At 32.5% G+C, this 16,500-nt stretch overlaps 1 protein-coding gene across 1 annotated transcript in view; it reads left to right on the top strand.

The window, feature by feature from the left end:
- The first annotated feature begins 15,950 nt into the window (after positions 1 to 15,950).
- LOC146995595 (uncharacterized) overlaps positions 15,951 to 16,500 on the top strand; it is a 169,624-nt gene continuing 169,074 nt past the window's right edge. The window contains exon 1 of the mRNA XM_085824480.1: positions 15,951 to 16,042. Within this exon, the coding sequence (XP_085680606.1) occupies positions 15,958 to 16,042 (85 nt within the window). The 5' untranslated portion in view covers positions 15,951 to 15,957. The remainder of the gene's footprint in view (positions 16,043 to 16,500) is intronic.

Below are 16,500 nucleotides of genomic sequence, written 5' to 3'. Positions count from 1 at the left end.
CGTAGAATTAATAACTAAATTACGTTTTTAAAGGTTCTTGTAACGAGCAAACTTTTTGTTTACGTTTGAACGTAAAGAGCTCTTTGTCCCCGCTAAGGTCTTTGAAATATTAAACTGTAATCTGTTAGCTAAAAGTTGATTACGTTCGATTAGTAATTTACTTAATTAAGTGATTAGACGGAAATTATAATTATTTAATCGTTTATGTTTAAACATTAAAAAAGTCGCACGACATATTGTTTTTACTTATTACGTGCTCCGCCCTTAGTCACTACACGAAAAGGGAGGGATGCCCCGTGGAGGTCTTTTTAAGGGAAACTGGCTCGTATCCACGTTGCACATGAGGAAAACCACGAAAACGCTCATGCAGCTAGCCCGTTCGCCGGGACTCGAACCCCGGAACGAACTACCAGTGTTCAGCGGCTTTTACCGCTCGGCCGCTGGTGGCGCTGGACGACACATTAAGTAGCAAGTTTTCTGTTTATGCTTCAACCTAAGACACAGAGAAGTCTTTCTGCTCGCAGGGTGTTGACTTTGATTAATGTATTGAGATTACGGTAAAGCACACTAGGGCTATCTGCCTAAGGGAAGGGGTGCCTTCGTGGAGGACTTTTGAAGGGAAACTGGCTCGTATACACGTTTACACATGGGGAAAACCACGAGAACGCCCATGCAGCGAGCGAATTCAAACCTCGCCCGTTCGCAGGATTCGAACCTCGCTCGAACTGCCAGTGTTCAGCGACTTTTATCGCTTGGCCGCTAGTGGGCCTCTGCCTGCAGGTCGAAAGATCAAGCTTAGAGAGAACAAAGGGAAATGGAAAAGGGAAATTTTGTGTGAGAGAAAGCTAATTGCGCAGCATTTTAATACGAAATTTTGTAAAAACCAGATAAAAATACTGCGTTAAAAAAAGCCTAAAGACTTCCTTGCCAATTGTGCACAAGATGCCGTTAACTAGAAATAAACCATTTGCCTAGTTAACCTTTAATTAAGTGGTTAATTAGCAGTTGAAAATAATTCTTTGAAATGTTCGACTGCAATGTATTAATTCCTTCTCATTCAAGGCGATTACGTTTAATTAACAATTCACTAGATTTGTTGGGAATTAACAGAAATCTTTCGAAAACTAGATCATTTAGGATACGGTTTATACGCTTTCGCTATAAAGAATCAAATTGGAAAAAAGTTAAAAAATCGCGAAGTCTCTCTCTCTTCTGTGTTATAACGGCAAAAAATATCTTTTACTTATATGTGCTATGAAAGAAGTGTGTTGCTCAATACAGCGTAAATTGATGGTTTTAAATTCATTTTATCTGGGAAGTATCATTTAACTTTTATAGTGAGTGTTATTTTTTATCCTATGAGTATCATCCATAAGCAAGGTTTCTTTCTAGCAAGCTGTAAAAAAGTCGATTGCAAAATTTCTGTTTCATATTTTTAACGGCCTACCTTCAAAGTGAAAATCTGATCTTTTGCTTTTGTTTATTATTTGAAAGAAAACTACTAATTAGTAGTAAAATTTTCAAATAATAATTGTAAGGAAAAAAAAATAAAATAAATATAAATTTAAAAAAAAATCTGAAAGCTTTCATATTTTACATTAAGCCCAAAGGGGCGCTTTTTTAACGTTTTGTATCTTACCTTTATTTATTAAATATCATGTTCTTCGCACTTAAACCATAAAATTCAGTTCAACAGCAATATGGCCCACCAGCGGCTGAGCGGTAAAGTCGCTGAACACTGGTAGTTCGGTCCGAGGTTCGAATCCCGCGAACGGGCTGGCTGCATGGGTGTTTTCGTGGTTTTCCCCATGTGTAATTAAATACGCCACCACACCACTATCAACAGCAATATTGCACAATAATTTTAAAGTGAGCATAGCTTTAGAATTTCCAATACACAGTCTCGGCTGTGGAGATAAAAATGATTTTTTCGTACAGTCGGAGTTTGTTAATCAAAAATTTGTTAAAAGTTTTACAAAATATAACATCGATAATAAAACAAGTTCCAAATTTGGCCTTCCAAATGTCCATATTCGGGTGGAAATGTTCAATATTCAAAGCTTGATGACTCTAGGTACCGATGTTTATCACAATGCGAAAAACATACATAACATTCATGCAGATTCTTCATTATTTAATTTCTTCAAATATAACACAGGGCTCGCCGCCCACTCGGTATAGTGCTCAGGGAAGCTGACTGCGATGCCGAAGGGCCTGTGTTCGAATCCCGGAGAAGGCATGGTTGTAACTGTCCGTCCCTTCATAGGAAAGGCGATGGTGGCCCACCTATTAGGTGCCTCCATAATAAAGAGACCACCATATCCGGCCTTGTATAGATTAATGGACTGGGTTACATTTGTAATTGTTCACAATCTGTCATTTGGAAAAAATAAATAAATAGAAGTAAATAACACAGGGCTCTAATATTTGGTGGCAACAATTTGAATAGTGAGCCAACGCAAAATGCCAAAACGATATTAATAATCCTTCTGGGCAAATTGCCCCTTTGGACGAATGAAAACACAATTTATTACAATGATGGGAACGAAAAGCGGAATATTGGGACATTCATTTATGCAGAAATGCTTTATTAATGTCGCTTTTAAATTGGATGATTTTGTAGAGTAAACCAGTAAGCCAAATTTTGTCAAACGCCTTTCTCGAAGTCCAGGAAGCAAGCAACGAAACAGAATTTATAATTAAAAGCTGCAATTTTTTCTACTAAACTTGAGAATTAGTTGTTGAATGTCCTTGACGAAAGCCGAATTGATTATTCTGAATGTTTGGAGTGGAATCTGACCTTTGTGTTTTCACTCCTCTCATTTTAAACAAAGTTGCTGCCGTGGACAATTTTTCACCAAATATAAACAAATCTTTCACTCCCTTTTCCGATGATTCACTCTTCCCGCCCATTTTTGTTTTGCGAGTAGTTCGTTTTATGATACTGGAATACTTGGGGGAAAAAAAAAAAAAAAAAAAAAACCTTCGAAATGTATCTGTTGACCTTTAATGCAGGAAGTAACTGCTGATTTTACCTTCCTTCATTTTCTTCCCTCATTGCTTTTGAAGCTGCTTCCCCCCATTCTTCTCAACCCTGCGTTTCGTCCATGGAGGTAGGAAGTAAGGATGTAAATATTTTGTAATTACGTCGTAAATATACATATAAATGTATATATTTTCTTTTTCTACAACACTTCAGAGTCCTAAGTATGTGAAAACAACATATTTTTAAACAACATTTCATTCTGAACGGAATTAAATGCTATACATTTCACAGGACAGTTTTCTCAGAATGGTTTAATTTGAATGAAATATTTTCACAAGTTTTCGTTAATTACATTAAAAAAAATTAAAGTAATTCGATTTTATTCGGTTAAGGTACAAAAATTAAGATCAAAGTTTATTGTATTATTAATATTAAAATTATGCATTATTTCTTTTCTATTTATAGAGCTTCTTCCTAAAATACTTTCTTAAATATGACATGATTTTTGGGCTTCTGAGGCATCTTTTAAATCGAAAAATGTAAGTCAATTTATAATTAATCCTCTATTCGGTTCATTTTAAATTAGAGAATTAAATAGGTATTAAATAGTACTTGACTTTCTCTGAACATTTCTGAAAGGGAATAAAATAAGTTTTTTATTTATTTATTTTTTTTTTATTATTTTTATTTTTTAAGTATTATTTAAAACTTGTAACTGAGTTATAAAATGTAAAGGGAATAATTCTTTTAATTATACTTATCAGATTTTTTTTTTAACCCTTCGTTTCAACAATACATATTCCAAAACTCTTTATTACGTTCTTAAGTGCGCATCTCATAGCATTTGCTTTACAAAACCTTTTAACAGATTGCATTCCAATACGAACAATTCTTGCTTAAATAGTTTTATAACGTATTTGTCAACAGGATTTCAATTTATGTTTACAAGTCAATATTAAGGTTATTATATACTTAGATAACATTTATAATCATTATAAATTAGATACATTTAATAATTAGATTTCTTCGCATTACTTTCACAGTTGTTTATAAGTGAATAAATTCATTTCAAATACATTTATAAATAATTTAATGAATATTTAAGTATTTTGTCAAAGCTTTTTGCAAGCACATGCATAAATACCCATACGTATTTCCTATTTTTCATTTCCGGCATGTGGAAATCTTTAATTTCTGTGCATTCACTATATTTTTCGTGTAAAGTAATTTACACTAAGTTAGCATACACCCGAAAGTTTTACATAAAAAATATATATGAATATAATTTGAATGAAAATTATAAGTATTATTTTTAATACCCACTCAAAGGTCAGTTTTTCTTCAAAATTCCTCCACGATTGCATCTCTCTCTTTAGGCAGATAGCCCTTGCATGCGTTACTCTATTTAATAAAAACTTAATCTGACCTATGTGCCTAATTACAAATATTTTAACATACATAATTTTATATTTATAAAACGTGTAAGCCCAAAGTGATTATTTTTCAGATATATAAAATTAAAACGATGGGTTTAAAATGAGCAGCAGTAAAGCCTTTCCTCTAAAAAATTTTAAAAGGTACATGTTACAATAATATATGGATGTGAAAAAAATTTGTTTTATTTAAAACATTTTGACGTTTGGAAAATAAAATAAAAGTAGCGAATACTCTATCAAGGGTATCGAAAGACGTATACAATTTTAAATGTACCGTAAGGTATTTTTCATTCTTTAAGCATAACATTTTTCTTAAAATATATATTTTTGTAGTGCAACAGCTTATAATTTTATAAAACAAATTCATAATCAAAATGGCTGTTGTTAGTTATCGGAAAATAACCAAGATGTGATTTTTGCGTAAATGTCACTAAACTATACAAATTGCTATTATCCATCACACTATGAATGTTTCTTTCATGCGAAAGTGTCCCTTTTTCGATTTCTATGGAACTGTCGTGTGTCGAAATACTATCAGAATCTTGTCAAGCGAGCTTCTGAATGTAAACAAAGAACACCCCAGCTGGTGACCCAAGCTTCAAAGCAGTGCTTCACTTTTAGCGCGGGTTGGCCCCTCCTCCCTTTCCTACCTCCATGGTTTCGTCGCCTTTTGGATTACCCATGCAGATGAAACTTTTAAGTAACGTAACAAGTTAATTATATCCAGGCATCGGGTTTAAAAAAAAAAAAAAAAAAAAAAAAAATCTGAAATTTTTCAGATTTTAAATTACGTCCAAAGGGGCGTTTTTTTAACGTTTTGAGTGTTACTTTTATTTATTAAATATCGTGTTCTTCCCACTTAAACCATAAAATTCATTTCAACAGCGATATCGCAAAATAATTTTAAAATCAGCATATCTTTAGAATTTCCGATACACAGTCTCGCGCGCTGGAGATAAAAATGTCCTTTTTTTTTCTTCTACAGTGTTGTCATTGCTCGCTTAGAAATCGTTGAGTTCGTTAATCAAAAATTCTTTAATGTCTGACACAATATGAAATAGATAATATAAAAAATTACAAATTAGGGCTTCCAGATGCCAGTATTCACTGGAGGATTACGTCATTCAAAATTGAATGGTTCTAGGTACCGTTGTTTTATCACAATGCGAGAAACGTGCACACATTTATGTAGATTCTTCATTATTTAACTGAAAGCTTTCAGATTTTATATTACGCCCAAAGGGAGTTTTTAAAGTTTTGTGTTACCCTTATTTATTAAATATCCTGTTCTTCGCACTTAAACCATAAAATTGAATTTAACAGCAGTATCGCAAAATATTTAAAAGAGCATATCTTTAGAATTTCCACAACACAATCTCACGCGCAGGAGGTTTTTTTTTTTTTTTTTTTTTTTTTTTGTTGCCATTGCTCTCTTTGAAATCGTTGAGTTTCCTAATCAAAAACTCTCATAGATAATAAAGCAAATTCCATATTCACAATTTGGGCCTCCAGTTGCCTATATTCGGATGGAGACGTGCGTTATTCAAAATTGGATGGCTCTACGTACCGTTGTTTTATCTCAATGCGAGAAACAAGCATACAGATTCTTCACTATTTAATTTCTTTAAATATAATACAGGGCTGTAATATTTGGTGGCAACAATTTAAAAAGTGATTCGCCATTTATAGTGAATCAACGCAAAATAACAAAACAAAATTAACAGCCTTTCTTGGCTAACCCCTTTGGGCTAAAATTGTGTTTATCTCTAGGAATAAGCGCGTTTGAATAGAGGAAGTTAAAAAAAAAAATTCAAAAGGTTCAGATTTTAATGATTGCGCAAATGGACTATTTTACAGTTTAATATTTTTTAGTAGTAATAATTATCGATCGAGATGTCCCAGACAGAAATACAAAACATTTGATAAGAAATTAGATGGATATGCATTTAGACTAACATGGGAATGATATGTATCTTCTCTACATTAAAAAAGTTATAAGATGTGTAAAGCAATTCTATAAAAATACTGAATGTTTTTAATTAGATATATCGTAAACGAAATGCTTATTTTTTTAAATCAGTCGAGTTAAAAAGGGAGGGAAGTAACATTTGTCTTAAACAGTTTAGTTTGTTCATGAAATAACAGATACTAGATTAAATCTGAAATAACAATGTCACGTTTGCGAACGGGAACAGACTTGAAACAAATAGAAACGACGCAAAATCTCTTTTCGAGACCAATAGCCGTTTTAAGTAAAAAAAGAGAAAGGTAGTGGGCACAGGACATTTAGTAATTAAAAATTCAACTACTATTTTTTAAAAAATGTTTTTTGTAGGTAATACTGTACTATATCTTTTACGATGGATGAAATTAAATAAAACTAATAAAGGAATTAGTTATTTTGTATATTTAAATATTTTGTTATTTTAATTATCTTATCGTTTGAAAAATTAAAGTTAAAAATATCTTGGAACAATGCGGTAATAGATATGATAAAGAACCAATTCTGATAGGCTTTTCTTGTAAAACAGCTGGAAGAATTTTAAGCTTTTGAAAATATAAGGTTCTCGTTTTTCTTTGTTAAAATGGGTCGAAAAAATTCTGAGATATTTTTTTGACGAGAGAAAATTTACAACTTGCTTTTAGAATCATGGAAAATTAAAGAGAATAATAAGTGTAGTAGCACGCATGAAATCTACTATTCAGAATATTATTTCGAAATACCGCAGAAAAAATTTGTTTAAAAACAAATTGCGAACAAAGCGTCCAAGGCATTTCACTAGCCCCATGGGAGATGGAATCATTAAAAATAATATTAGTAATCTTTTAAAACGATAGCAGTTAACCTGAACGAATATTTAGAAAATCTGCTAATTTAGAAACATTTGGGCATATTTTAAGAAAAAATAATTTTCATGACCCAAATAGTTTGAAATAAACCATTTCTCGTTGAAGCGAATTGAAAAGCAAATTTGCACTTCGTTAAGATTTGTTTTAAAAACCTTCAAGGTTCTTCGTATTCACTCAGATTGTAGGATTTTATGTTAAAATTAACCAGTTACGATTTGAAATTTTACTATTAATCTTCATCAAAATGAAACTTAGTTAATGATTATTTAAGTCGATGGTTTGAATGTTTCAGAATTAGAGCTCGCTTACAGTTACGTATTATTGCCAGCTCTGCCAGAATTTATTCCGGCTTTAGACATTTTGGTAGCCGACTTTTGAAAGCGCGCCGTTATTTATTCAAGTAAATTATTTTGTGTGTAGTATCCATGGAGGTACTTCCTACCTCCATGGTAGTATCAGCCTTCGTTACTTGAATTTAAACGCTCAGTTCTATGTTATTTTAAGTACCGTAAGTGGTAGAGTTTTATCTGTAGCCCAAGCAGTGCCTCCTGTTAATTTCAACAGTTCAATAAAAAAGTTATTTTAACATTAAAAAATATTCTGTCATTTAAATTCAAGCTGGAGCGGTAACTTATTGTCAATATAATAGGATCTGGGATAGGACACTGCGTTAAGTGCTTAAAAGCTTAACGCAGTGTCCGTTTTCTTACAAGTTTGTTATTGTCTTACGAGTTAAGCATTGAATAACCATTGAGTTGACATAAGCTTCTATATAAGTAAAACCCTATGATATATGTAGGTGAAAATGAATTCAGCATTTTTGGGAGTGATAGAAATCGAATGGTGTTAGGTATGGAGAAAAACCCCATATTGAACTTCAAATGAAAATGTTAGGTTTATAAGGTATTTCTCCTGCCTTCCTAGCGTGCCTTCGTGGTGTAGTGGTTCTGCACGCTGGGCCGGTATTCCAGAGGTCCGTGGTTCGATTCCCGGCGAAAGCGATTGCTCATTTTTCATCTCTCTGGCTTTTCCAATTAACCTAATGTCTCTACAGTGGCGCCCGAACTAAAAGGGTGTTGGATGATGATTCTCCTCACCCAGGATTTGGCGATTGGGTCCCCTAAAAGCCCCATTTGCCCTTTAAAAGGGGGAGTATATAAGGTATTTCTCCCGCCTTCCTAGCATGCCTTCGTGGTGTAGCGGTTCTGCACGCTGGGCCGGTATTTCAGAGGTCCGTGGTTCGATTCCCGGCGAAGGCGGTTGCAAATTTTTCATTTCTCCGGCTTTTCCAAAACTACTTAATGTCTCTACAGTGGCGCCCGAACTAAAAGGGTATTAGATGATGATTCTGCTCACCCAGGATTTGGCTATTGGGTCCCCTAAAACCAAAGAATCTCTAAGGAGAAGAATGGAAGCTTCCATAGACGCAATGTAAACCTGATTCGCCTCTGCGCCGCTGTACCGAAGAGCCACGGCTATGCAGTGAAACACCAGCGCAGGGTGGAATTTAAACAGCGCAGTTCGAGGAGATAGTAAATTTTTTACTTTGAAATAACTCAAAATTTTAACAGAACTATTTAAGTGTAATTGAACTATTTTATTCAACGCCATGAACTCATGAACTGTAACCGAACTATTTTATTTAAACGCGATCTCGTGGCGATATGAAAAAACGTCAGTCGACCTCCAGCCGCCATGATGATAGTTTACTATGTTATGTTATTCAAATGTTTGATGTTCCATTTGGTATATGTTTCATTTTTATGTATATTTCTTTTGTTTGTAACCGTTCCTGTGTGCTCTGTTAATAAATCCTTTTAAAGCTAGCCGGCATTAGCGTCTATTGAGGAACGGCTACATAACATTGGCGCCCAACGTGGAGCCAAATGCATAACGGGCACCTGTAATTTCAGATTACATTTTTAAATTTTTAGGTATATTCGCTGCGTAACGCTCTGTAGAGTTGTTAGGATTTTTGAAGAAGGATACATATGAAAAATAAGCTGTGCCCTCTCCCGGAGACGTAGCTAGGGTTTTGAGCGCTCGGGGACATCTGAAGATTTTGCGCTTCTTTCTATGTGCAAGAATGGAAAATATTTCATTCTAAAATTTGGTAATATCAATTTGTCGCCCCCTGGTTGCTGCGTCCGGTGGCAGTTGTCCTTCCTTGCCCCATCCTAGCTACGCACTGCCGTCGCCGGGATTCGAACCTGAACCTCTAGATTACGCACTCAGTAATCTAGAACCTCTAGGCCTGTAATCTAGACGTCTACGTAAACTTCATACTACAAAAGGAAAAAAGAAAATTTGACATTGTATGTTAATTCGCACAAGACACAAAATGCGTTCTAAACCAGTGTTTCTCAAACGCTGGTCCGCAAGAAATATTTGCTGTCCGCGAAATATCCAGCTGTCTGTCCAAAAATTGTGCCAATGGGTCGAACTATTAAACTTACCTGTCCGCGAGAACGTACCGAAATGTTCTTCCGGTCCTTGGAGTAAATCCAGTTGAGAAACACTGTTCTAAACTACATGTAGATATTATTTTTATTATCTTACTTCTGCAAATAAATCTTTCCTTTTATGTAAATTAGGTTCAGAAATTCGATGAATTTCAACAGGCTGGTCTATTTAACATGAAATTATTAACTTTAAACAGATTTTATTCAGCGAAATTTTCGGTAAAAATTTGCATTAAGTTCATGTTTATTATATTCATACAAGTGTTTGTGGCTGTAATATCCCTTAAAATTCGTAGCTTTACTTCTTGAAAATCGTTAATTCCTCTTTTTAATTCAGATGTTTTTTCATTAAATTCGCATTTAAGAAAAGTTAATTTTTTAAAAGAAGAACTCGGTCGATCTCTAATGATTAATGATAGAAAGTTAAACTGTAATCATATAACTGAAAACTATTACCGAAAAAAAAAAAAAAATTATCTCCAGCGCAACGAGATTGTCTATCAGAAATTCCAAAGAATTGCTCTTTTAAACATTTTGTGATACTGCTATACTGAATTGATTTTTATGGTTTAAGTAAGAAGAACATGATATTTAATAAAGAGGTAATAAAGGTAATGCCAAAAACGTTAAGAAACGTCCCTCTGGGCGTAATATAAAATCTGAAAACTTTTCAGATTTGTTTTTATTTGAGGCCAAAGGGCATTAGCCCAGAAGGGCTATTAACTTCGTTTGGCATTTCACGTCGAAAACTTTAAATGTCCGTTTGACTTTTCAAGTTATTGGCACAAAATGTTATCGCCCTGTGTTACATTTAAATAAATTATATAATGAAGAATTTACATAAATGTATGTATGTTTCTTGCACTGTCTTAAAACAACGGTACCTAGAGCCATCCAATTTTGAATAACGTAATCCTCCACCGAATATGGGCATCTAGAAGCCCTAATTTGGGATTTAGAATTCATTTTATTATCGATTTCATATTTTGTAAAACTTTAACGAATTTTTGATTAATAACTGAACGATTTCAAAGCGAGCAATGGCAACACTATACGGAGGGGGGAAGCATTTTTATCTCCAGCGCGCGAGACTGTGTATGGGAAATTCTAAAGATATGCTCATTTTAAAATTATTTTGCTATATTGCTGTTGAAACGAATTTTATGGTTTGAGTGCGAAGAACATGATATTTAATAAATAACGGTGACAAACAAAACTTTAATAAATAAAAAAAAAAAAAAAAAAAAAAAAAAAACTTAGGGCGTAATGTAAAATATAAAGGCTTTTAGATTTTTAATTAAAAAAAATTTTTTTTCCAAAAATATTTTTGTTTGCCTGATTCCTAGAAATCAAATCAGGAGTAATAATCAGTACTTGAAACAGTACTTGAAAATAATCAGTACTTGAAGCAGTACTTGAAAATGCTGTTTTCCTTTTACGAAATCATTTATATTTAGCGTATCTAAAAACAATAAATTTAATTTAAAAAGTTAAAATATTATTGATGCTATAAATTTTCAAATAGTTTTCTAAGGTAAGCTTCGTTAAAAAGTATGATGTCAAGCAGAATGTAATTGTTTAGTTCTTTAAAATAACCGCACTTCGAGTTATTCAATCTCAAGAACTAATAACTTTAGAAAATATTTTAGGAATATAATGATAACAAATTGCCATTTCCTTTATCAGGCTGGTGTGGAAAACAAAAAAAGTTCTAGAAATACAATTTCGTAACAAGTTGTGTATATTCAGAGGCTTTATTCTCACGTCAGTGTATGAGGCATAACTGCTTTTGATGCAGTAAAACATGTTAGAGTATTAATAATAAAATACTGTGTAAGAATTTTTTGCAAGCCCTTTTTTATTCCGTAAGAAAGAGAAACTGTAATAAAAAACCTAAAAGATCTCAGACTTTACATTGCGGGCAAACGGCCTTTTTTAACGTTTTGTGTGTTACATTTATTTATTAAATATCATGTTCTTCGCACTCAAACGATAAAATTCAATTCAACGGCAATATCGCAAAATAATTTTTTAAAATGAGCCTGTCTTTAGATTTGCGATACACAGTCTCGCGCGCTGGAGACAATTAATCCATAGGGGCCAATTTATTCCCTGAAGGACTATTGTTTGCGTTTTGCGATTTTACGTTAGTTCACTATAAATGTCCGTTTCACTTTTCAAACTGTTGCCACTAAATGTTAAAGTCCTGCATTATATTTGAATAAATTAAATAATGAAAATTCTGCATAAATGTATGTATATTTCTCGCGTTGTGATAAAAGAACAGTACATAGAACCATCGGATTTTGAATGATGTAATCCTCCTACGAATATGGGCATGTGGTAGCCCAAATTTTAAATTTGTTTTATTACCGATTTCATATTTTGCAAAATTTTAACGAATTTTTGATTAACAAACTCAAGGGTTTCAAAGCGAGCCATGGCAACGTTCTACAGAAAAAAACATTTTTATCTCCAGCACGTGAGACTGTGTATCGGAAATTCTAAAGATAGGCTCAATTTAAAATTATTTTGCGATATTGCTCTTGTGCTGAATTTTATGGTTTAAATGCAAAGAACGTGATATTGAATAAATAAAGGTAATAGATAAAATGTTAAAAAAGGCCCCTTTGGACATAATTTAAAATCTGAAGCCTTTTAGATTTTTTTTTTCCTTCCCCGTACATTGTTACCCTTACTTTGAAGTCGTTGAGTTTATTAATCAAAAATTCGTTAAAATGTTAGAAAATATGAAATCCATAATAAAACAAATTCCAAGTTTAGGCCTTTCAGATGCCCATATTCGTAGTAGGATGACGTCATTCAAAATTGTATGGCTCTAGATACCGTTGTTTTATAACAATGCGAGAAAGACATATACATTTATGCAGATTCTTCATTATTTAACTTCTTTAAATTTAACACAGGGTCATAATATTTGGCAAGAATTTGAAAAGTAAAACGGACTTTTAAAGTTTTCGACGCAAAATGGCAAAACAAAATTAACGCCCTTTGGGCTAAAAATTCAATTAATTCGGCACCTCTCAAAAATGCATCTGTTATGGATGATATTAAATGAATTTGACGAGAATTATCTTCAGTACCACACTGAAGTGTAGTAATATTCAGACAAATTTCTTAACCTGCAGGATTAGTTAAAATTGCTCCATTTAAGACTTCTTGACCGAAAGGGAATAACCGAGAGGGATAAAAGTAAAGGGGACAAAATGACTCCCGTCCGCCATTCTAGGAATACATGCCATTATTTCAAAAACTAACAAACCTAGAATGCTGAAATTTGTTTTACAAATATTTGTTATATATTTAGGAAAAGTAAAAAAATTCCAAATGATTTCTTCCAATAAAGCAAATGTAATCAACGGTAAAAAATGTTCAGTGGTCAAAATGACCCCTACTGCCGTTCTAGTGTTAAATAATGTTTGTATATTTTTCCTCTTATTTTATGATTTCTTTCTTGCTAAACAATATAGCTTTATATCAAGAAACAGGAATTTTATCAATAATTTTCTTTATTTAATAGGACCTTAATTATGCTGGTGCGTTGCCAATGCATATTTGAATATCGGCTTCCTTTGACCTTTAACTTTCCTCAAGGCTTAATTTCTAAAATTAGAAGTACCTGAGCCCTATGGAAGACTGTCAGGAAAAAAACAAAATGAAATAAATAAGTAAAATGGGTAGAAAGTAATTAATAATTAATTATCAAAATTGAATAATTAATGATTAGAGTAATTAAAAATTAATATTAAAATTTAATAAAATATAAAGACATAAACATAATAAGTTATTAAATAAATGGTGAATAATTAAATATTAAAATAAAGTATGAGACCTTGACTTATTTGGGAGCTTCAGCTGGAATTACAATTTTGCACAAAAAATAAGAATTAGCTGTACTGGTTTCCAGTTTAATTTAAGCTCTGAATATAATGTACTACTGCAAGGGTTAATAGAAATAAAGACCATTCTTCTTCCAGCACACCAATAAAAATTGTTAAAAAAGTTAAAGCGTCACGAATGAAAGTATAGAGAATGTTATAACCAGCAGCAGAATATAGAGAAAATTTTAACGGATGAAAAAAAAGAAGTGTCCAACATTTTCTGACTATGATTTCCTCTGAATATAATTCTAGCTGTCAAGCAGAATATGACAGGAGAACAAACTTTCACCGAATCCGAAGGTTAGTTGAAAAAAAAAAAAAGTAACAAGTGACAATTTTCATTTCCCGTCTTTGATTACATCATTCCAAAAGTCTGCATGTGCTATTTTCCGCAGGAAGACACTAGCGTAGGAACGAAAAATTTACCTGCTCTCATAAGTTAATTGTACTTTCTGGAGAATAACCCCTTAACATGTAGGTGGGGGCTTCTCTTTCCTTAAAAATCTTCACCTCCATACAAGGGCTCATTTCCCAAGGAAAGAGAATTATGCATTCAGAAGTTAGAATCAATTTTTAATATAATTTTATTTCTGAAAATAAAATTTTCAAGATCAAATTTCTACTGAAATTGCTGTTCTGTTACATTAAATAAGTGCCAAAGCCTTCTTATTTAAAGCTCCAGTGTGCTCTGGCTAGAATTAGGATTTATTCCCAAAACTAAGAAGCACCGGAGCCAGCTCTGACTTTCCTTTCATTGACTGCCTTTAAAATTTCATCAAGCCTTGGCTTTTAGTTTGAGAATCGTGTAAAATAATGCTGGGGCTTATTTTCGAGAAATATTTTGGGTGAATAAAGCATTATTATTAGTGTACACTCAGATTTTACATTATGCCCAAAGAGGCATTTTTTTAAATATTTTGTGGGTTACCTTCAATTATTAAATATCATGTTCTTTGCACTTAAACCATAAAATTGAGTTCAACAGCAATATCCCAAAATAATTTTAAAATGAGCAGATCCTTTAGAATTACCGATATGCAGTCTCACATGCTGGAGATAATTTTTTTTTCTATACTGCCATTGCTTGCTTTGAAATCCTTGAGTTTTTTTAATTAAAAATTTGTTAACATTTTACAAAATATGAAATGGATAATAAAAATTCTACTTCTCTTCTAATGAATATTTCTAATTAGACATCTCATGATTTTAATGCATGTTTTTATAAATCAGTATCATTAAAAAGTAGAAAAATGTATTCATAACTGTGTTTATTGCTTTTAAATTGCTTTTTTATTATGCAATAAATGTCTAGATCAAATTTGAAAGTATTTTAGACTTAACTGAATGGCAATATGCTAGCAAGTGGAAGATAAAAGTTTTCTATTTGAGGCAGAAGCAACACATTACTTTCGTAGAACCCAGTTTCGAAGTTAAAATTGAAAGATAAACATCCTCCACTTTTTGAATGACAACAGTCTGCAGATAAAAATAAAAATGCTTTAATTTGAACAGCGTTTCCACTGTTCGTATTCAAATTGTTGACATAGTTAATTAAAAATTCATTAAACGTTTATAAAATGTGAAATAAAAACAGTTGAATAAATTCTAAATTCTGACTTCCAGGTGTACACGTTTGGGTGGAGGACTAGGTTATTCAAAATTTGATGGCTGTAAATACCGTCGATATTTTTGGCAATGCAAGGAATATGCATACATACATATAGACTCTTCAATATTTAATAATGAGACAGGGTGAAAATATTTGGTAGCAACAATATGAAGCGCGATATGTCATTTATAGTGAATCACCACAAAATCTCATTTCGAGACTAATAACCCTTTTTGGGCTAAATAGCATTAACAATTTACCTACATTTTAAGCATGTACAATTTACAAAATATGAAATGGATAATAAAAAAAATTCCAAATTTGGCCTTCCAGATGCCCATATACAGATGGAAACGTCCGTTATTCGAAATTTGATAGCTCTAATTACTGTTGTTTCATCACAATGCAAGAAACATGCATACATTTATGCAGATTCTTCATAATTTTTTTAATATAGTACAAGTCTTTAATATTTGGTGACAGCAGTTTGAAAAGTAAACCAACATTTTTTCAACAGTTTTCAACACAAAATGCCAAAATGAAATTAATGGCCCTTCTGGGCTAACGCCTCCCCCCAAAATAACTGCTGCTTTTACATTAAGAAGTTTGTAATTATCTTGTTTTAATTACAACTATATATTCACGACACATTTAGTTAAAATTTTTGTTGTTAATGGTGATGAATAAATTTTCATTTATAGGGAGCAATATCATGACAAAGCTCCGACAGCTCGCCAGGGAGCGAGAGGAGGAAGAGCGCAGGGAGCAAGAGGAAGAGGAACGTGCACAGGAAGCAGGTTAGCATATTTGTGATATGATAATTAAAAAGACAAAAATAAAAATTGTAAATGATATCTTCAAAAGCAATGTATATTAATTTTTGAGTGTATTGTTTGTAAAAAAGGAATAAATAAAATAGGTATGTTAAACAGTTAAAGGTTTACAGCATTTAAATACAATAACCTACTTTCAGAATGCAAAATTAATGAAAGAACCAGGTAATCAACAAAAATATTCAAATTGTATCATTTTGTAAGAGTCCTTTCAATTATGTTAAAATCATGTAATGGTGATAATTCTGAAACTATGCACTTCGTTTTTATGTGTCCAGTTGTACATTACTTTACATGCCAATTCATAGAACTGTAAAAAACGGAAGAAGATTGAGATGACGTATTGTGTCCTTTGACCATATAAGCGCAATTAAATTAAGATTTAAAATAAGCCTATTTATTAAACCTTCCATAGCTGTAAG

This window comes from Stegodyphus dumicola, chromosome 9 (genome assembly GCF_044657685.1).
Source record: "Stegodyphus dumicola isolate Sdum_Otavi_A_Nest chromosome 9, ASM4465768v1".
Classification (NCBI taxonomy): Eukaryota; Metazoa; Arthropoda; class Arachnida; order Araneae; family Eresidae; genus Stegodyphus; species Stegodyphus dumicola.
Note: the sequence above shows the minus strand (reverse complement) of the source record. Positions and strands in the feature narration are given on the sequence as shown.